The 22423-nt window shown below is 46.3% G+C and overlaps 1 protein-coding gene across 1 annotated transcript; it reads left to right on the top strand.

The window, feature by feature from the left end:
* Positions 1-5820: 5820 nt before the first annotated feature.
* Positions 5821-21820, top strand: CCDC117 (coiled-coil domain containing 117). Its single transcript, XM_036742169.1, has 5 exons — positions 5821-6279; positions 10494-10544; positions 13327-13551; positions 14231-14368; positions 19150-21820. The coding sequence occupies exons 1-5, from the start codon at positions 6110-6112 to the stop codon at positions 19394-19396; spliced, it is 831 nt and encodes a 276-aa protein (XP_036598064.1). The 5' UTR covers positions 5821-6109; the 3' UTR covers positions 19397-21820.
* Positions 21821-22423: the final 603 nt, after the last annotated feature.

Raw genomic sequence — 22423 nt, 5'->3', positions numbered from 1 at the left:
TGAGAAGCCACTGTGAATTGTTGGGGTACCTGGTGGTCTCGCCACCCCACAAACACCCCAGGCTATTTCCCACTCTTAATCCCATCTAGACCTGTTCTTCAGCCCAGGCTATTGGCCACGCCTAGATCACATGCAGATCTTCTCATAGTCTTTCAGTCTCCATTAAATTGCTTAGATCCTTAAAATCTGGCCAAGAGTATGGATTCTTAAAATCTTGCCTACCCCAAACAAATGGTCTTTTAATAAATTTCATCTCTGAATGAAAGAAAGCTTGAGTCAAATTCTTTGGAGGCAGACCCATGCCTTTTGTCCTTGAATTTCAGGGTTCTCAGCATGCCCTAGACTGCAACAGAAGCAAAGCTGTAAGCTCCCCTTCACAAATTTCTCCAAATGAATCTAAAATATACAGCAGACCAAATCCTGATGGGAAAATCCAGAAAAAGTCAAAGTTGTCCAGCCCTGCTCACAATGGGGAGACAGATAGTGAGGTCTGCAGATACCGGAGACAGGGAAAAAACAGGAGCAATGCCAGTGCCCAAGGAGAGACTGTGTGGTTGGGCAAGAAGACTTCCCAGACACAGACCAGAGTTCCCTCAGACTCATTCTGGAGCATGCTACAGGGACATTTGGGAACTGGCAGCTTTGTCACCCATTACACAGTTGTAGATTCAAGGCCAAGAGAGAAGAGGACCTGAACCTAGGGGTGACATTCCCAGGTAGGGAGGCTAGAGGTTCTGGGCAGTGAACCAGGAAATGAGGAAGTTTAGAAGGGCATAGTGGCAGCAGCCTTGTGCCTCAGAACTCAAGTTGGGAACAGGGTCTCACTTCCAGAATCTATCCCAGCCTACAGAAAAATAAGCAATGCATTAATCCAAGACCAAAGAAGAACTTACAATTCTGTCACTTTGAACCAACAGAGCTTTCCAGCTGGCTGATAACATGGAATCCAGTAGTGTCCACTCTTGCTCGGACTCAAACCCAGGTGAGGAATTTGCAGAGCTCAGACAAGAAGGTAGCAATCAGACTTTGCCCTAGATCAGATCACTTCAGGAGTACTGAAAGCTTGCAGGTCTCCAGCCTGTCCCTGAGATCCTAAAAGAACAAAAGATTCAATATTCCAAGCAAGCAGCAACAGGATCAATCCAGACCTTCCTTCCAGAAGTGCACAGAGCCCAGCCCTACAATCGAGTCTAAAGTCAGGAAGTAGGCTGGAAGCATAGGCAAACAACAACAATTAAAAAAAAAAAGAACCCACCATAAAGAGCTATTATGGTGGTAGGAATGCTCAAAACGCAAACACAGAAGAGAATGACTTCAAAACATCTACGTGCAATTCTTCAGAGAAAAACACAACTTGGCCACAAACTCAACTAGAATTCCTGGAAGAGATGAAGTAAGAGGGTTTTGTTTTTTAAGACTTAAAAATGCTTATATAAATGGAATAACAAAATTTGGAAAAATTGGAGTAGAAATGAGACTATAAAGAAAGAATTAGAAAAGGAATTAATAGCTTGGCACAAGAGATGCAAAATCTTGCCCAAAGAACAAATGCCTTGAAAATTAGAATGGACCAAATGGAAGCCAATGACTTCATGAGACAACAAGAAATATTAAAACAAAGTCAAAAGACTGAAAAAATATATAAATTATCTCATAGTAAAAACAACTGACTTGGAAAATGGGCCAAGGAGGAAAAATGTAAGATTTGTTAGATTATCTGAACGCTATGGCCAAAAAGGAAAAAAAAAGGAACCTAGATATAATATGTCAAGAAATCTTAAAAGAGAACTGCCTGGATCCCTTAGAAGGAGAGGGCAAAGTAGAAATGGAAAGAATCTACTGGTCATCTACAGAAAGAAATCCTTACAAGTCCTAAGAAAATTATAGCCAAAATTCAAAGCTTCCAAGTTAAAGAAAAAATACTTCAAACATCCAGAAAGAACTCAAGCACTGAGGAGTCACAGTCAGAATCACACATGGTTTAGCAACCACCACAATAAAGGAGCAGAGAGCTTGAAATACAATATTCCAGAAGGCAAAGGATATAGGCTTGTCAATTGGACCGAACTGGCCTCTAACCTGCGGATGGCCAGAGCTGAACAGGGCAAACTAGAGACAGGAGAGTCAGGAATCAAAGAAAAGTTTAATTTCAAAGTGAAGGAACTGGCTTATAAGCAAGAAGGGAAATTAGATACATATGCCGAGGCCCTGCTCCTAGTGGGAACCCATCCTAGTGTGGCCAAACCTTGAATTATATACTTGTGGCTAGATAAAGAGTCCAAAAGTGTAGTGTAGCAACATCAAAAGTGAGAGAAGGTTGTCTAGTGACAAAAACTCCATTCATAGCAGGACTTCGTGTCTGGGCCTATTGGCCCAGCTTGGAGACCATGAAGTCTGTGTTCATTTGTTTCAGCAGTGTTCATCTAGAAAGTGAGTACAAAGGATTGTTGTTATGCCAAGCTCAGGGCCCAGTTTGCTTGCTAGGCCTTAGTTCTGGAAAATAGGGTGTCTCCTAATAGTGTGTTAATAGGCTTAAAGCCAAGAATAACTACCCAGCAAAAATGGGAATGATTCCACAGGGGGCGGGAAATGGATCTTTAATGAAATAGAGGAATTCCAAGCATTCCTGGTGAAAGGAACAGAGCTGCAGAAAAACTTTGAAGTTAAAATACAGGAATGAATAGAAATATGAAAAGGTAAACATGAATGAATAATGATAAGTAACTAAACAAGGATAAACTGTTTATATTCAAATATAGAGGCTGGATCCCCTCTGAACCCTATTATCATCAGGTTTCATAGAGGGAGTCCAACTAGACAAGACCTGACACTGGTTCTGTTATGTCTTGATGATTTTAAAAAGGGAAAGAGAAAAGAAGAGAAATACATGGTGGAGGGAGAAGGGAAAGGAAGGTTACAGAAAATTATGTCATGTAATTAGGGTACATATGTAGATATCCATACAAACAAGATGGAGCAGATGAGGGGAGCAGCTGACACAGAAACCTCATTCTCACCCAAACTGGTCAAAAAAAGGGAAGAATACACTCACAGAGAGTTGGGTACAAAAATATATTTCATTTATCAGAGAATAGAAGGGAGAAGGGGAAATGGAGAAGGGGAATTCAATTAAGGGAGAGATTAGTCCTAAACAAAACAAACTCTAAGGAGGTACAAGAATATTTACAGCTCTTTGGGAGGTGGCAAAGAAAACAGGATGCCCATAGGGGATGCCCATAAATTGGGGAATGGATGAACAAGTAATGGTATATAAATGGGATGGAATGCTATTGGGTTGAATTCTTATCAGCATAATGACCAACCAGGATTCCAGAGAATGAATGATGAAACATGCTGCCTGCCTCCTGATAGAAAAATGAAGGACTCAGAATACAGAATGAGACATTTATTTGGCCATGGCCAATGTGAAAATCTGTTTTGATTGACTGTACATGTATGTAATAGGTTTTGTTTTTCTTATATTCTCAAAGGAAGGGGTAGGGTTATGGTGGGATGGAGAGAAAGTGAAACTTGGCTGATTAAAATAAAATATTTAAAGAAACAGAAAGTGAAGTGGATTTACCGTCAGAGACCTTAGTACAAATCCTGACTGCCACCCTGAGCCACTACTTCTCAGAATTTTAGTTTGTTCCTCTATACAATGAGGGAATTAGAAAATGATCTTTATGGACCCTTCCAGCTCCATATCTTACTTACAATATTATGTACCCAGCCCTTGGTTCTCTCAAAGTGGGATGGTTCTGAGTCTGTGAGGTGTATCATGATATCTCCCTGCAATAGGAAAAAAGGTACTTAGCTGGTACTCAAGCAGGTGGGCTCCCACAGACCCACATTTATTATAATGAGAAGTAGGTGTAGTACCAATCAATCAACAGGTATTTATTAATCACCTACTATATACTATACCAGGCATTGTGCTCATAGCTAGGCAAATAAATACAAAAGTAAAACTGTCGCTGCCCTCAAGGAGATTCCAATTCAAAGGTGGAGGAGTTAAAGAACTAGGGTTAATCCTAATTGTGACCCATAGATTTGGGATCAAAATTCTAACTGTGTAACCTGTATAACCAGGTAGCAAGTCTAGTGACAAGGTGTGAAGTATCTCTCTCTCCTCCCCCCAGTAATTCAGCCACCTGGATCCTTGAATCTTGCTAACTCATAATTCAGGGAGAAATGTTCTCCCCGCCCCCAGCCAGGTGGCTCTCACATTGCTCCTCAGTTATCTCACATTATCCTCTTTCCCTTGTCTTAGCCTCCACTAGGGTTGGGGTGGGGAAGAAAAGGGTGCCTTTCCCTGAGACCTCCCATTCCGCCCAAGTCAGACAGGAAACGTTCATCCTCTTGGTTCCTTCATTTCTCTGGCTTCTCCCTTGAAGTTCCTCTGTGTGCGGTTAATATATGAGTGCCAGAGCTACCATGGCTGGTCACGGTTCATAGGAGATAAAAAATACAAAACTAGGAATTAGAAATATTCAAAAGAAATAGGATAGGCCATGTACAAGGAGAAAGGGAGAAGGAGTTAAATGTTGGTAGTCCTTCATGACAACGGACTAGCACCCTTTCTTTGAGGCCATTATGGTTCTCGTCTTCAGGGTGCAAGGCTTGGGTCAGGAAGACCTGAGTTCCAATCCTGCCTCAGACACTTAATAGAGGAGTGAGACCTTGGGCGAATCACTTGCCTTTGCTTGCCTCAGTTTGCTCAACTGTGAAGTGGGGATAATGGTAACACCTAGCTCCCAGGGCTGTTGTAAGAGTGGGAATGAGATGTGGGAGAAACTTCAGTGATAGTACCTTTCCTCCCTCCCCAACGAATGAGATCATGAGTGTAAAAAGCTTGATGAATTGTATGTTTTTAAATTTCCAGAGCCTCATGGGGTGTCTCCTTTGATTCTCCCAGGTGAGGTGGGTGCTGTTGCTAGCCCCAGTTTACAGATGAGGAAACGGAGGCACCGAGCAGTTTAGTGACTTGTCCAGATCACAGGTAGTAATGGGTCAAACCCAGACCTTCCCCATGTCATTTGACTCTGAGCTTCCTGGGAGCAGAGACTGTCTTTTGCCTTTCTTTGTATCCCTGGTGCTTAGCATAGTACCTGTCATGCAGTAGGTGCTTAATAAATGTTTAGTGAGGGGCTGGCACCGCTCTGGTATCTTTGCCCAGAAAACCCCAAAAGGGGGTCATGTGGAGTCAGAAAAGACTGAAACAGCTGAACAAGAAGAGATGTTAGCACATGATAGGTGCTTAACAGATGCTTAGTGAGGGGCTGGCACATGGTAGGAGCTTAATAGATGCTTATTGGCTGGCTCTCATAGTAGGTGCCTAATAAATGCTTACTGACCCATAGACTGGCAGGGTTAATAGGCTCAGGAGATCATGGGCCTAAGGCTGGAGGGGGGTCGAGGGGCCACGGAGTCCAGTCCCCTCCTTTCACAGGGGAAGAGGATAACGAGATTATTTATTATTATTATGCCAACAATCGGGCAGCCCCCTTGTCCAAGACCCGCCCCCGGCCATCCAGGCTGGGTGACGGGGCCAAATCCCTTGACCTCTTAGTGACCCCGGACTATTCGTTCGCGGCTCTCCCCGGAGTCGGGAAGTCTCCTCCGCCAATGAAATCACCGACCGAAGACTCTCCGGTTCTTCCCTTTATTATGGCGGCCTTTGCCCGAAAAGCCTAATACCGGTGCCGCAGGGCGCGTGCGCGGCGGTCATCTTGCTGGACCTCCTCTCGGGCTCCGGGGTCCCGACTACATTTCCCAGCATCCTCCGGGGCTCCGGCTGCGGAGACGACGCGTCCCGGCGTGCCCCGGGAGAGCCCCAAGCGGAGGCTTCTAGAAGTCGTGACGCGCGCGCGGGGGGGAGGCGGGGCCGCGCCTACGCTCGTGCCCGCGCCTGCGCTCGTGCCCGCTGCGCGCCTCAGAGGGGTCGGGGTCGGGCCGGGGCCGGAGCCGGGAGCGCGCCCGTGAGGAGGAAAAGAAGGAGGAGGAGGTGGAGGCGGAGGCGGAGGAAGACTAGGACCGGGAGGAGGAGGGAGACGAGGAGAAGGAGAAGGAGCAGGAGCCGCTTCTTGCCGCGGCCTGTCCGCCCGCCATGGCCGCACTGGGCCGGCCCTTCCCGGGGCTGCCCCTCAGCCTGCAGGCGCCGCCGCAGCCCTCCTTCCACGGTCGCCCCTTCCCGGGCCCGGGGGCCCCCGGCCCCGCCGCCTCTGGCCTCGCCGCCCCCAGCCTGGGCGGCCTGAGGAGCCCCGTACCCCGAGGCCGGTGAGTAGGGGGGCCCGGCGGGGGGTCCAGCTCTGCCTGCCCCTCCCCTTCCTCACGCCCCCTCCTGCCCGCGTCCCGGGGGTCTCCTCGCCCCTCCACCCTCCCCTTGGCCCCTGGGAGCGGTGGTCTGCCTCTCATCCTCCGGCCCCGGGGGTCCCCCCATTCCCATGTCCTAGAGACTCTCCCTGACCCCGCCTTTACTCGCGCCCCCAGGGGTCGCCCCCATCCTCACTCCCCAGAGTCTTCCTGTCCCCCCCTTGCTTCAGCCCTGGGGGTCTCCCCCCTCCTTTCCCCAGAGGTGGTCTGTCTGTCTCCGAGGGTCTTCCTGCGCCCGCCCGCCCCCACCCCCGGCTGGGTCTGTCACCCGGCTAGTGCCTCCCTTCTGCCAATCATCCCCCGTCTACACTGTCTGTGTCTTGTGTGTATACAGTTGTTGGCGAGTTGTCGCCCCCCCTCCCCATTAGACTGAGTTCCTTGAGAGCCAGGACTGTCTTTCGCCTTTAACCGGGCATCTGGTGCATAGTAGGCGCTTAATAAGTGCTCGTTCACTGACTGTTCCCCCTCCCCCTCTGCCTCCCTCGCCGTTTTGCTAAAATTCACTAAGATCTGTCTGTCTCCTCCCCCTAACATCCCCTGGGGGAGGTGGAGATTGTTCTCTCCCCACCTCGCGTCCCCTCCCACCCTGTTGGCCTCCCACCTTTACTCCACCCTTTCTTGTATTAACCCGCTCCCCTTCTGCCTCCTGCACAGACTCCCCCTTCACTCCCTGAGGTAGCAGCAGGGGCCCCCTGTGGCTGGGCCCCCCTCTGGGAGCTTCCAGAGTCAGCCTCTTCAACTCCATTTGAATGGATCCAGCTGTGAGCTCTGTGTGGACCAGGCCCAGTGCCCTGGGCGGGCAGAATTGAAAGCCCATCAAGCCCAGAAAATGGCCCTGCCCACAAGGAGCTTTTCTACCACATGGAATTCCCGCTGCCCTGCCTCTTGTACCTCTCCCTAAGGTCCCCCTGTCATCCGCTCGCCCCCTTGGTCCTAACTCAAGGGTGGCCTTGCACCTAACCCCTGCATGAGGGCCTTCATGCCTCTTATGTGCAGGCTCCTCACCTTGAGCCACTCTTACAGGCTGTCCCCCCCTGCATCCCCCCACAGCGGAAGGAAAAGGGGTTCAGTTTCCAGGGTCTCTCACCTCACTCTGTTGTGGCCGTGGGGGCCGGGTTTCAGGACTCCAGTCTCCCACCTTCATTGGCTTGAGGGGTCCTCATTTCTCACCTTCTCTTCAGCCTCTCAGGGACCCTGAGGCCACTGGTACCACCTTAGTGTGTGTAAGATGGGGGTCAGGGCACAGGCTGAGCTGTTTTTGCTTGATCCTAGAGGACAGATGGGCTGTGCATCAGACTTGTACCCGTGGGAGACCCCTGATCCCCCACCCTGACACACTTGATACTACAGCTTCTCAGGGCCTGGAATTGGAGTCCTAGCACCTGGGTTGGAAAAATAACATACTTCACCTGAATAACATTGATATTCCTGAATTCCCTTCCTCACACTATTCAGTAGTTCTATAGTATTTTAACATTTGTAAAACACTTTACAAATGATGTGATCTCACTTGACCCTCCCAGTAGCCCAGGGAGGTAAGTGATGTATTGTCCCTCTCTTACAGATGAGACTGACTGAGCTTAAGTGACTTGCCCACAGTCACTCATCGAGTAAGTGTCTGAGGTCACATTTGAACTCGGGTCTTCCTGACTCCAGGCCTTGCCCTCTCTCCACTGAGCCACCCACGACCGGGTGATGCCTGTGATGCTCTTCTGAGCTGCTCCGTCTTTGTCTTCCCTTCACTCTCACCTCCTCCCTAGGGTTGTGGCCTGACATTATTTCTCTCATCCTGCTCCCGTCCTTTCTCACTGGGGCAGCCACTCTCTGCTGGACTCTCCTTCAACTCTCTTCTTGTTCCCTTTTATATAGGTCTCTTCCTGTCTCTTTTCTGTATCTGGTCTCCCTTGGGATTAGAAGGCCATGAGCTTTAAAGTGACCAGGGACTTTCGAAGTCACCTAGTGCCGCCTCCGTATGTGACAGACAAGGACAGTGACTTGTCTGAGGTCCCAGGGGGTCAGGTAGTAAGGATCAGAGTGTTCTATTCTGCTCAAAGTGGGAATTGTTTCTTAGGACTGACTGGGTCACTCCCCTAATCAAAATTTTCAGTGGTTTCCTCCTACTTATACAGAGAATATAAGCTTCTTGGCCTGGCCTGGCATTCAAGGCCCATTTCACAATACTTGACTTCCCCTGCTTCAGTCAAACTGGACCATTCATTGTTTCCAGACCTTTGCTCCTGCCTTCGACCTCGCTCCTTCTCATTCCTGGAATGGACCTTCCTCCTGGGTGTGGTTTTCTTCCAAGCCCAGGTCTGGTTCTCCTTCCAGAACATCTTCCTTGATGTCCCACTGCATCTTTTCCTCCCCTAGAAGTCCTCTGGCCCTCCTGGGATCTCTCAGAATTCTGATAATCAGCAAATAGTGATGAAGCATCTGCCATGTAAGACACTAAGTATTAGGCAGATGGACAGATACAAAGGTGGAAAGTGATAGTTACTGCCCTCAGAATTTATTGGGGAAGAGATAATAAGAGTACCTAGCATTTACAGAGTGCCCTAAGGTTTGCAAAGTGCTTTTTATAAATATCTCATTTTATCATTACAGCAACCCTGGGAGGTAGGTGCCGTGATTATCCCCCATTTTACAGATGAGCGCGCTGAGGTAGAGGTCGTCAGTTTCCTATTCTATGAAATGTGGATTACCTCCCAGGGTTGTTGTGATGATAAAATGAGCTACTAGTTATAAAGCATTTAGCAAACCTACTATTTTTGCCCAGGATCACACAGCTAGTGAGCATCTGAGGGTAGATTTGAACTTGGGTCTTCCTGACTCCAGGCCCAGCTCTCTATCTACTGCACCACCTTGCTGCCTTTGCATCCCACATATACTCATATGTTCACTGTGCGTTGGTTGATTAGATAAGTACAATCCAGGGCTGTGTGTAGGTAAGCAAAATGGGCTCCTTAGCACTTAGTTCAAGAAGTGCCCTTGAAGAGTTTTGGCCTTTGATTAATTCAGTGTCTTTGATTGAGTCTTACTAGGTGCTAAGCCCCAGGCCCAAACCGCTATTAGGTGTAAAACCTTAGTCAACTAAGGTGGGGCCCAAGGTGGGGCTGGCTAAGGAGAGGTGCTAACTCCAGAGCCATGCCCTACTAGGTATTAACCTAATATATGTGGATGTGAACCTCCCAGGGTCCTAAGGGGAGGGGCTAACTCAAGAGCCAATCATAGCAACCTAAGCTCTGGTCATTCAGACAATGTTTGATGACGTCTGAAGCCCTATAAGAAGGGAGGACAGAGCCATTTGTGCAGGGCCCTTGAGATGGTGTTGATGAGGAGACTCCAGGCAGCTGTAGCTAAGGAGCCCTCCAGCTTGTAAACCCGGATGCTGAGACTTTGTTGAACCCTGGTAAACTATGTATTGGGATTTGACTCAGACAAGGTCTGTCTGTTGATGTTTGTAACTTGTTTGTATTTTGTTCTGAAGTTCAGGGTGCTGGCTTTTTCCTCTGAACTAAATGAATGATATTTGTATGCTGAATTAAAGTAGGTTTGTCAACCCCTTCACCTTGCTTTCCTTAGTTAAGCAGATCAAAAGAACCTGTGCTGTCGGCAGCTTTCTGGGTGCTGGCTGTGGGTGGATCTTACACCCCCACAGAAGCTGCTAGCAGGATTGTTGAAACAGGCTGACTGGGATGAGGGCAGTGGAGGAGGAAGGAGCACTTGGAGCTATTTGATTTAGCTTTTTCTAACCTCCTCCTATCCCCCCATTAGACTGTAAGTTCTTTGAGGGCAGAGCCCCTCATTAGCGCCTTCCTCAGACTGGGACCTGGATAAATGCTTGTGGGTTGACCCACAGCCCCTGGTGACCCATGGTGATCTTCACAATAATGCAGAGACAGATGGAGTAAATGCATGTCTCAGGCCACAGGAAGGGAAGGAACATGAGCAGTCCCAAATAGAAAACAACGTAGGATGTTTGAAACCTTTTTTAACCTTGTATGTAGATGCCCTCTTTCCTGAAAGAGTCCAAATATTCAGTGAAAAGCTGCAATATATGAAAGATTATTTAACTAAGAGAATTTTTCCCAATTCACGAACTTTTCTTCTATTGCCAGACTTTCAGTCCGATACAGAAAGAAACACAAGCGAGAAGAGGAAGATGACAGGTGAGTCTCTCTTCATTTCTGCAACTGAACGTTTATTTAAATTGGCTTTTTCCCTGGCTTACTGCATTGATAGATAGGCCTCTACTTGAGATTCTTGGTCAGAGAACTTTACAGCTGGAAAGAGTTGTGATGTCCTTTCTAAATAGCCTAACCCCCTCATTTTACAGGTGAAGAAACTGAGTCATAGAACTAAAGTAATGGCCCCTGGAACTCAGGCGGACCTCTAGTCTTTGCTCTTTGTGCTAGCTTCATAAGAATTTCTCAGCCTTGTATCATCTTTGTGAAAAAGATCATTGTAGCTTTTCTGATTTAGAGGGATCACAAAATTGCAGGAGTACAGTTCAAAGCCATGTTGTGAGGGGCTCTGTTTAGCATCAGGCTGTATTCACCTCTCTGACTTAACCCCACAGCACAGCTGAGAAGGTGAAGGACTAACCAGGGTTTTCCTGATGCCAGGCCCAGCAGTCTAGCCACTTCCTCATGCTGCCTAGACAGGCTTTAAGCCTAGTGGTCAGCTTCCTGTTAGGTTGCAGCTAGGCATGAAAAATAAACCTATATTCCTTTCCCAAACCAGGCGGTGGGGTGTAGTGACAGATAACTGGACAGGAATCAGGAGAATGGATTCAAATTCTGCCTCAGACCCTTACTAGTTATGTGCCCCTGGGTGAGTCACTTAACAGTTCTCTGCTTTGGTTTCTTCATCTCTAAAATAAAGGTGCTGCTGGCCCTGATGACCCAGTAACTAGGCTAGGAGCAAAATAGTATTAGGCTTTGCAAAGACAGCCTTGGAAGAGAGGAGCTATTGTTATCTTTATGGCACCAGTGAGGCTCCTGAGCTCGAGAGAGGGTTAGTACCCTCTTGCCCTCCTCTCCAGTCACTCAGCTAGTAAGGCCTCATGCTAGGACCTGAACTCAGCACTTCCAGATTTTGATCTAGAGCCACCTTGATGATCTAGGTAAGAAAGTCTTCCCTGCCAGATGTGCTCAGGCCCTGAGTGGTGCTTGCCATTGTCTTTTCTGCCAGCCTGCTCAGTCTTGGTTAAAAAGCAGGAATTTTCCCTAGAAAGACGATGCTATTTGTCAGTATCATTAGGCCTAGGACCAGGGCAGTGATACAAGCCAAGAACGTGTGTGCCTGGCCAGAGGGCTGACCCTGGGTCTTTTAAGAATGGGCACTAGCCGTGCTGGTCTGTGCCTAGGTGACGGACTGTGAGATAGGAAGCCCCTAGAGTAGGGAGCTCTACTAACAGGACATCGTGTCCCACCCTGGGATGTCTTGGCCCAAGACAGAGACAGGAGGATTCTTTTAGGTTGTAAAGGAAATGGGCCCTAAGGCAGAAAAAATGTGACCCCTCCAAAATTAGGTGCCCACCGTATAAGCCCAAATGGTAATCTTTTGTCTTCCTTTTCAGCAGGGTGGGCACAGGCTTTCGTACTGTACTCTACTTCTATGAGAGGGTGAGGGAGGGGGACGACGACGACGACGACAACGGGACAGGGCAAAGAGAGCCTTGTTAGCTAACTGTGTGCAGGTGCATGCCCTTGTCCCAAATTAGCACACCCCACTTGGATGCTTGCCTTAAGCCACGTCAGTAAGACACAAGCCTTATTTCCTTTGTGATAGGGTTACCAACTTGGTCAGTGAGGGGATTGCTGTAGATAGAATTTTCCTAGCTTTTACTTAAGTGTCTGACAAAGTATTCTCTACTATCGTTGTGGAGAAAACGAGAGCTCTGGGCTAGAGGACAATAGGGGTGATGTATTCAGAGCTGGTAGAGTGGCTCCTCCCATGGGGAAGGCTTCTCAGGTGGAGAACCCCAGGGGCTGTGCTGGGCCCTAGGACAAAGGTAGAGATGGCATGCTTGTCACGTTAGCAGGGACACGAACATGGGGCTGAATCTAATAAAATGAAATTCAGTAGAGGGAAATATACCAACTTACACTGGAGTACGTAACTACAGAGTCCATGGTATGAGGTGGCAGCCCAAAAAGCCAATCTGATGTAATCTTGGGCTGCATTAAGAAGGGCAGGGTTTCTAGGAATGAGGCAGAGGCTATGGTCCATCTGTACTCTGTCCTGGCCAGACTAATCTCTCAAATAGTGCATCCTGTTTGGGACACCATAGTCTAAGGATATTGTGTGTATAAGATGGAATGTGTCCAGAGAGGAGGGTGCCTAGAATGAGAGAGGCCTTCAGTCCATGCCATAGGACAGTCAGTTGAAGGAATCGGGGCTTTGCAGTCTGGAGAAGTGTCAGGAGAGCATGGTGACTGTTTTCAAATAATTGAAAGGCTCTCACATGCAAGACTTATTCTACAAAGCTGACAAGGCAGAGACCAGAGCATCGGGGGAACTTTGAGGCTTGATATCAGAAAAAGCTCCTGCCTCTGAGAGCTGCCCAGAGACAGCTTCAGGAGAAGGTGAGGGTCAGTCATCCGGGTTCACCAGCAGAGGCCCTGTCTAGAGTGGGAAAATCGTAAGCATAGGTCAACACTCCGGGCCAGCCTGGGGCCCAGCCTGCCTGGGATTCTTGATGCCAAATGTGTTTTTTTGTGGCCGCTTGGCAAAAGTGGCCCCGTGATTAAAAAGGCAGGTGCTCTTGCCTGGCCTTGTAGAATGAAGCATCATACAAAGGGTGTCAGAATAACAGAAGATGTTGTACTGTTTTTCACCTCGTCCTAATGTTGACAAGGGATTTCTCCTGTTTGTTTCAAATCTGAGGAGTTTCTCTTTTATTTGTAACAAGCTTTAAAATGTCATGGTATTTATTTGTTTTTCTAGTTGTCCCCTAAGGAAGAAAAGGCTGACAGAAGCTGTGCTCTGTGCCAGTCCTGGTGATTGGCTCCTGTGCGCCCATCAGGGCACAGAAGGTCCTGGGGCAAATGAGTGCCGTGGTGGCCTCTCTTCATCAGGCATGTTCGATATTCTCTGTGAGGAAATGGATCAGACCACAGGAGAGCAGCAGTGCGAGGCTGCCCGAAGGAAGCTTCAGGAGATTGAAGACAGGTAAAGAGGTCTGGTCTGGCCTGGCCCAGGCTCTGCTGAGTCGTGGGGGCTTGTTCCTACTTTGCAGACTTCTAAGAGCTTAAGAAATAGGAAGTACACTTTCATTCTTTAAAGCTAAGCTAAGATGCTGTGACTTGCTGTTTACTTTCTGCATTTAATCAGCAAAAAGTGTTTTATCCCTACAATATATAAGGAACTCTGAGGGGTACACAGAGTTTGCAGTCAAATAGCATTTTTTTTTACTAAACTTTCTAAAACATTAATTTAAAAAATTAATATTTTATTTTTCCCCCAATTACTTGTAAATACAGTTTTTAACATTCGATTTTAGAATTTTGAGTTCCAAATTCTCTCTCCCTAATGTTTTTGTGTGTATGCCACCTTTTCCCTCCCATGGGTCTTTCTTGTACATCATAATAGCTATAGGCTATATCATTTATTTATTTATTTTCTTTCTTTTGAGGCAATCAGAGTTAAGTGACTTGCCCAGGGTCACACAGCTAGTAAGTATCTGAGGCTGGATTTGGACTCAGATTCCCCTGCCTCCAGGGCTCTATCCACTGTACCACCTAGCTGCTCCCATTTATTGCTTTTCCTAACCCTTTTCCTGGTGTTGCCGATTCTCAGTGGTAATGAAATAGCCGTTTCTTTTTCTCTTCTGTTTCCTTGATTTATTCAGGATAATCGATGAAGATGAAGAAGTTGAAGCTGACAGACGCATCAGTGACCTGCCCAGTCTTGTTCTATCAGATACTCTGAAGACGGGCCTGAAGAGTGGGTTTGATGAAGTCCTTACGAAGAAAATAATTGAGTCCATGTAAGTTCACTTTCCAGGCTTCCATTTGCCTCTCAGTCTGGGTCTTGCAGCCTGGGCTGGCTGTCAGAATGGCCTTCAGCTTTCAGAGATTTCACTGTAGCCTTGTTGAGCCCAGTACCTGGGCCTGAGTAACAGTTACTCAGTTTGCCTCTTGGTTGTTAGTAAGTATTCCCTTTTGGGTGGCAGATGCTGTTCAGGAGAGCTGTTGTCTCTCTTGTCCTTTTGGCAGCTTTTCTACTTCTAGTTACTTGGAAGTTACTGTGTACACATAATCCCAATATAAAAGCTATCCTACGCCCAGGTCAAAAACCAAAACACGATGCGTTCTAGCATGTATTGCATGCACATGGTAACTTCTCCTCCCATTAGAAGAGAACAGCTCTCCTGAGTTGGTCCCTGTTAGTATTTCGAACATACAGTACAACACCTGCCAGTAGTAGGTCCTTGATAAGTGCTTATCGATTGAGTGATTGATTCAGTGTACTTTCGTCCTTCAGTAATAGCAGGAAACATTATTTCCAAAATAAACTGTCTCTGTCAGTTTCTTACACTTTTCATAGAATTTTATTTATGTTACTTTATAGATAAAATAGTTCTGACAAGGATGAAATTTGTCCTTACCTCCTTTGTGCCTTCTGCAAAGATAATTTTTAAAATTAAATTTTTTTTTCAATCAGCAAAAATGTACCCTCTCTCCCTTCACTATCATTGAAAAAGAATGAAAAATAAAACCCTTGTTGCAACCAAATACTAGTCAAGCAAAACAAATTTTGGCATTGGCCATGTCCCCCAAAATATGTCTCATTTTGTTCTCTGAGTATCTGACTTCTCTGTAAGGAGGTGGGTGCTGTGTGTCATGATTAGGTCTCTAGAATCATGAGTAATTACATTGATCAGAAATCTTAAGTCTTTCATAGTTGCTTGTCTTTACAATTCTATTGTCATTGTATACATTCTAATTCTGCTTGCTTCTCTGCATCAGTTCATACAAGTCTTCCCAGGTTTCTCTGAAATTATCCCTATACATCACACTTATCATATACTATACGACCAGGTTAGGTAAAAGTGAGGTTCAAGTGTCTTCCACTCCCCCAGCCCTTCTTCCTTGTTTGTATAGACTATTTGCAATCCAATTATTCAAGGTAATTTTCCACTTCTTCCCTTTTCCCCCAGTGTTCTCCTCTTCTCCTTTTCCCTTCTTCTAAAGTCTAACAGAGCCACTCGGAGGTCTTCTGTCTAAATAGACCCTATATGACCTCTGATATTTCAGAAGGAACACATGTATCACCTGCTTATGTGAGAATGTAAGCACTTTATCCTGGTTTAGTCTCTTAATTGTTCAAGTTTACCTTTTTATGTTTCTCTTGATTCTTGTGTTTGAACTTCATAGTGTCTGCACAGCTCTGGTGTTTTTATCAGGAATGATTGGAAGTTCATTAAGGTCCATTTTCCCCCCTGTGTTTTTCTTTGAGGCTTTATAGATGTTTTGGAGTCATTTTGTTTCTTAAGCATCCCTGTCACCATAGTAGCTTTTTATGGCAAGATTCTTTTGTTTGTTTGCTTATTCTTCCAGCCTATTTCCTGACTTAAGACTTTAGAGCCAAGTCTGCACAGTTCTGGAGGGAAGGTCTGGCCTGATCCTGCTCTTACTTTCATGGGGTTATGCTATTTCAGACTGTCAGGGACAGCTCAAGTTGGGGACCTGCAAGCTTTCCGTGCTCTCAAAGTGGGCTGATCCAGGGCAGTCTTATCACAGCACCCTGGTCTGAGCTCTACAAGTTACTGATCTGGGTTTGGGTCTGAGCATCAGGCCTGTGGGCTCGCTCCAGAATTTCAGTAGATTCCTGTTGGCCTCTGCCACCGTCAGCCAGCTGGGAAGCTCTGCTCCTTTAGAGGGACAAAACTGCAGGCTTCCCCCTTGGTTTGGGATTCCTGTCCTGGTTATTACACTGCAGGCTTCTGACTGGGCTGGAGGCTGAACTGAGACCCCACTCTGCTCCTGGTCTTACTTTGGAGCTAGCTTCTTGTTCAATACACAGTCTAGCACTAGTGACTGACCTCTCCACCCTGGAAGCACCTCCCTAGCTCCAGGTCCTATCTTGAGTCCACCCCAGGCCTGTCGCTTGGAACTTGGTAGTGAGTAGCAGACCACCTGGCGGGACCCATTTCTGCAGACATCTAAGTCCCTTTGTGCTGTATCTGAGACGCTTCTCACCCTCCTGGTGCTGGAATGCCTTCTTCAAGTATTTTCCTGGCTAAATCCTGTACAGGTGTCCACAGACCCCTCTGTCTCCCTCTGCTGACCTTAGCTGGGAAAATAGCCTGCTGTGATTTTATTTTTTTCCCTTGTATTTCCTGATGAGAATTTGGCCTGTTGTGTTTAGATATGTTTGGAAGAGACTTTTTTGGGTGGAGCTCACTGTAGTCTTCTCCATCATCTTGGCTCACACTTCTAACAGGCTTGGGTGACCTTCTCCAGATAAAGAAGGGGGCAGGGGCGGGGGGGGGGGGGGAATATTAAGGAGCTGCTAGAGGCACACACTGACAGCACAGACACCTAGACAGACCACACAAACCGTCCAGCAGTCTGGGTGTCTGGAGTACAGGGGCCAGCAGCTGCCCACTCCTAGCTGGAAAAACCTAAGGATTTGGAGACACACTCCGTAGTAGCGTAATCGATGTTTGTAATGGTCCCTCAAGAGGAAGCCCAGTATTGTGGCTAGAAAGCCAGCCTCACCCTCAGAGTTAGGACAGCTTGGACTCTGAGCCCTGGCTGGGCAACCCAGGCAGGTCACCTCAACTCACTGTGAATTCCCCTTTTCATTTTAATGTCAGGTTGGTCCACTCCAGTTGGGAGCAGAGAATTTTGTGGTTCCCTTTCTCTGTCCCTTTGGCCTTGCCTAACCCTAGCATCCCATAAATCTTTATTCTCATGGTAGAAAAGCACAGCACCAGACCCAACCAGGCCTTCTTCCAGGATCCGAGGTTTCTCCTACATTCAAAGTCTCATTAGCTCCTTTGTGGTAACACACGGTTGACTCATTGAGCCCCAGATCTTTAGACAGACAGCTGCCTCTTCTGCCATCTTGTTGATTGCTTAAATCCAAGTGCTAATCTGGTTATATTTATTGTGGTTTAGAGCTGGAGAGCTGAGATCTTCCATTGGTGTCCCTCCTATAATTTGATGTGCAGGTTGTCTGAACCTTTATTCTCAGTCATTGTTGTAAGTGCAGTGCAGGACCTAACAGTCCTGGGTACTCTGCCGGAGATCTCCAGTGAAGGTAACCCTGGAACATTAATAGCTACGTTGGGGGTGTGAGCCTTTCTCTGAATTATGTAGCCTACGTTTCTCCATCTTTTCTATAAAAATAGTAGTTTATCAAACACATTCCTAAAATAAACTATTAATTGTTTCACCCAGGGCCCTGCTGTGCCTCTTTAGGAACCATGTCAAAATAAACAGACGATAAGGCATGACCATCAGTGGATGGTTCATCATGATCACTGCTGTCTCCTTCTCAATGGTCACTAAAACATCTCTTTAATATTCCATTCTAGAATTTGGCCAGGGTTCGAAGTCAAGTTTACTGAATTCTCTTCCCTTTGGGGGGAGGGTTACCCTTCTGTGGTGATATAGTACCTTTGTTTGAACATCAGTGAACCTGGCTGGGTCCTCCCTTCTGCTAGTTCCTTCATTGGGCCAGTCACTTGTTTATGACAGGGCTGGCTAAGGGCTCTCTTACCCAAGTAGGATAGGAGTACCCTGTTAGCGTCTTGATTTGTTCTTTCCAGGGTAAAGGAGGAATTGTGTAGCTCGGCCTTCTATCTTGGGCCACTAGGTGGTGCCATAGCGCACAGAGCACTAGGCCTCGAGTCCAGAAGGCTCATCTTCCGAGTTCAAATCTAGCCTCAGACACTTACTAGCTGTGTGATCCTAGGCAAGTCACTTCACCCTGTTTACATTACTTTCCTCATCTGTAAAATGAGCTAGAGAAGGAAATGGCAAACCACTTCAGTATGTTTGCCAAGAAAACCCCAAATGGGGTCATGGAGAGTCAGCCAAGACTTAACAACAACAAACAGCAGCAGTCTTCTATCTGTTGTCAGTCTTCATTGCCTCCAATATATAAAATATATGTAATATTAAAATAATTTCTATAAATTAAAGATAAATGAAATTTTAAAACTGGTCCTTCATTGGCTTTACTTGCCCAGATTCAGCTCATTCTTAGCCCCTTGCTTATTCCTACAGGATTGTGCTTCTCTGTTGTATTTGTTCTCTATTTGCTTCCTTTTCCTCCATCTTCTTTGATGTGCCTTTTAAAAATCTAAGTGGGCAAGTACTAGGCCTCTCTATTGGTCTCTTTCCACAACTCACGTTATCATCCTCCTTCCCTTTGTGAGCTGTCTCTCCCCAGGTACTTCATATGTGCAGCCTCTCCTGAACCCTCCAAACCCCCCAAGACCATCTCATAGTTGACCACCTTGTTTTTATTTTGTATTTATTCTCTGGATACTCATATGTGTTGTCTTCCCTGATAGAAAGTCAGCTCCTCGAAGGCAGAGACTCTTTCGTTTTTGTCTTTGTATTCCCAGCCCCCGTTGTGGCTGGCACACAGGTATACTTAATAAATGCTTCTCAATAGATTATCGTAGCCAGCCATTCCCTCTTTCAAAGCAGTTCAATCTTCAGGCTTAAGGCACAGGTAGCAAACATTAGCACATGTCCTGTGACTCCATTTGTCATGAGCTTTAATTAAAAACTACATTTCATTTCTTAGGAGCCGTCCTTCCATGGAGTTGGTGCTCTGGAAACCTCTCCCAGAACTCCTTCCTGATAAGCCAAAGCCTTCACCTTGTGCTAAGAACTATGAAGAACATCCTGGAAGGGACCAGAGAAAGCACACGGGAGCTGGCCCTGCCTTCCGCCAACAGACTGAGCTCTTTTCTGAGCCCCGACAAATAGGCGTCCCTCTCTACAGTAGCCTGGACACAGCTGGCTGCACAGAGGAAGAGATGGAACTTTAGAAAACCACTTTTACAACTTGGGTCAAATTCTTGAAGGCTCTTTTGTTGGTTGTATAACCCTCTTAGCCTAAGGACTTGAAAGTTGTATCAAATGTGGGGTATAATATCTCTACCTGTGATTTATAAAAAAAATCTTGATTTGGGCAGCTTCTTACCGGATTCAGCATCTTACCAAGGAAGCTTCAGTCTTCTAGGAGGCTAATTGGGAATGTCAGATCACTGCCTGTGGGAAAGAGTTAGAGGAGTTGGATGTCAGGGTGTCGGAGTCACCCACTGTATCATCTTCTGAATGTTAAAAGACTTTGGGAGGATGTTCAGAAAACAAATCAGGAGAGGAGGGTTTGTCTGTTAAGACACAGATTCAGTTTTGGCAGAAAGGAGTTCAGTTTACATCCGTTTCTATTAGTGGAAAGAAGGTAAAATGTTTTGTGTGAGCCTCTTGGTGAAGAAGAGTGTGGGGGGGTTGGGAGCTTGTGCACGCTGCTCAGGTCCACTCACTGGAGTGCTCTGCCGTTCTAAAGGGGCCTGACACTTTGTGCTGCCATTCTGCCTCAGTTTGCTGTACCTAATTGATAAAGCTTGGTGTTTCAGTGATATTTCCAGCCTACTTGGTGTTGGATGGTGCTTTGAGTTGAACTTTGATGGTTGAGAGTATCGCTCGTGTGAATTTGGCCATAGAACGATAACCTTTAGGCAGTCCTGAGAAAGTGTTTTCATTCCACTAAATCCAGAGTTGATGGCATCTGAAAAAGTACAGTTGCTTTAGCCAGAGGTGTTTATTGATGTTCTCAGTTGGCAAAGGGTGTTTGTTGGGATGTATAGAACTAGCCCATTGGCTTGGTGCTCTGCCTATTACAACAACCTCACACTTGATAATTCTCCTGCAATTAGGGAACCATCTGAGCTTCTGCATCTGGAGACATTGAAATCGAGGGTCTGGTTCTCTCAGGAGGAGCTGGCCCAGGTAGCAGTTAACTTGAGATGCCATATGGATTAGGTCTTCAGTCCCTTGGCTACCAAAAAATCCCGTGCGGGGGTCTTTCCATGCCATGGGTTGGGACTGACTGGGCAGAACGCTCTTCCGGGTTCTCCCTTTTAGCAGCCTGATCATTCAGATAGGAAAAAACCGCTTTGTGTCCGGTAGAGTGCATTCTAGAACTCAGTTCCCTGGCCCTGTTGAAGCTTTTGCTGAAGTCCCTGGCCTTGGGAAGGCCTGCCTGCCACTGGGTCTGCTTCTGCTCTTGTCTCTGTTGCTTTGGCTTTCACAATTTCTGCCTGTATAGTCAGGAAAAATAAATGTAATGTTTAATATTTAAACTGTTTAATGTCTATACAGGAAAAAGCTATTCACATTTCAAACCAGTATTGAAGCCAGATGGAAACCAGCTAATCATTTCTTATTCTTGGACTTGGAGCTGAATGTAAAGTGTCCTTAGAAATGTGCCCCTTCTCGTTCCTCTCTCAGAGGCTGGTTGACATTTCTCAGTCACGGGAACTGGCCAGCTCCAGCCTCAATGTCATTCTTTCCTGGGACCAACTTGTAAGTGATGTAGCCGAAAAGATGGGTGGAGTGCAGAGTAGTCTAGGGGGTAGCAAGACCACTAACGGGGTTCCCCAGAAGTCAGGGTTGCTTCTGGCGTGAGAGAGGGCAGAACATGCGGTAATGGCTCCTCCTAGTCAAGGTAAGAGTGTGCTTGCAGAGGACAGTGTCACAGTCCTGGCGAGGCTCACCTCAGGGTACTGGGAGCAAGGGCGGTTGTGACTCTCAGACCTGTTTATTTCTGCAGAAAAGTAAGTATTTCATGTTCCTCTTTGGGCTCTCATCCTCTTGCTTATATTGGTAGCAGACATTGTTCCTTCTTCATCCCCTTTGGTGCTGACTCCTCTGGGCCATCCCCTCAGCCCTCATTCTGCCTTGGCTTTTTTTTTCCTTTTGTAGCATCAGGCTTCTGCTTTTTGAAAGGCCTTTGAGGTTCCTTGTATATTTTACTTCATCTGGATCCTGCAGCATGGACCAGGAGTCGGTGAATGTTGGAATTGTGAAGAGGGGACTTTTACCTGAAAAAGGGATCTCTACGAAGCAAATGTAGATTTTCTGCCAGTTCTGACATAAGGTGAAGGGGTTTTGATTACTACGAAACAAGTGAGGCCAATTCTCACAAACTTGGTTGATGACAAGAAAGAATTGCTTTCCATCCTTAAAAAGGGGGGTGAAAAGTGAGAGGTATTGCAGATGAATGTTGATGCACAAGCTTCATTTGTTCATTTGGTTCTGGAACCTAGGGCTTTGTTAATAACTGGTGACAAGAACAATATACTACCAGGGAAATACTGGAAGTTGTTGGCCGTTTTATTTCAAACGAAAATCTGGTCTGTCTATATGTCATAGTTTTCAATAAATCTTATGTGTTTTGGATTCTTTAAGGTGACTGTGTCCCATTTCTCTAAGCCCTGTGGTTGGTTTCAGCTCAGAAAAACTTGGCCTTTTATGAATCTTTCAGATTCTAACATTGCCATCGCTAGACAAAGGGACGTTCTTAAATTTCCTTTTGGGTTGGTGGTAAACTTTATGTTCCTGGGAAAATATTTCTGAAGGATGCACATTGATTTTTTAAAAGTTCTATTGCTTTAAAAACAGATTTAAGATAACTGTCCATAAAGGCTAAAAGATCCCTTTAAAAATGTATGTATGCATAGAAAACTTGTAAAAGCCTCATGGAGCAAGAGAGGGGAATTTTTCCAATCTTATCCACTCAATACATACTTGTAGGAATTTTTTTCTTACTAAATTAAAATAATCCCCTTTATCTTCTTCCTTTGCTCATTTTCCCATCTCCCTAATCTTCGGGTAGAATTGATCTCTTCAGGGGAGTCTCTACATGGTACAGTGGAGAGTGCGGGCCTTGAGGTCAGGAACGCCTGAGCTTGTGAATGAATGGATGAAGTGTTGATGGAGGTGGTAAGCGCTGGGTATACAAATAGGAAAGTAAGACAGTTCCTCCTCAAGGAGCTCTGTTAGATAACACA

The sequence above is a fragment of the Trichosurus vulpecula genome, chromosome 1, assembly GCF_011100635.1.
Source record: "Trichosurus vulpecula isolate mTriVul1 chromosome 1, mTriVul1.pri, whole genome shotgun sequence".
Classification (NCBI taxonomy): Eukaryota; Metazoa; Chordata; class Mammalia; order Diprotodontia; family Phalangeridae; genus Trichosurus; species Trichosurus vulpecula.
This window is presented reverse-complemented; position numbering and strand designations above follow the sequence as displayed.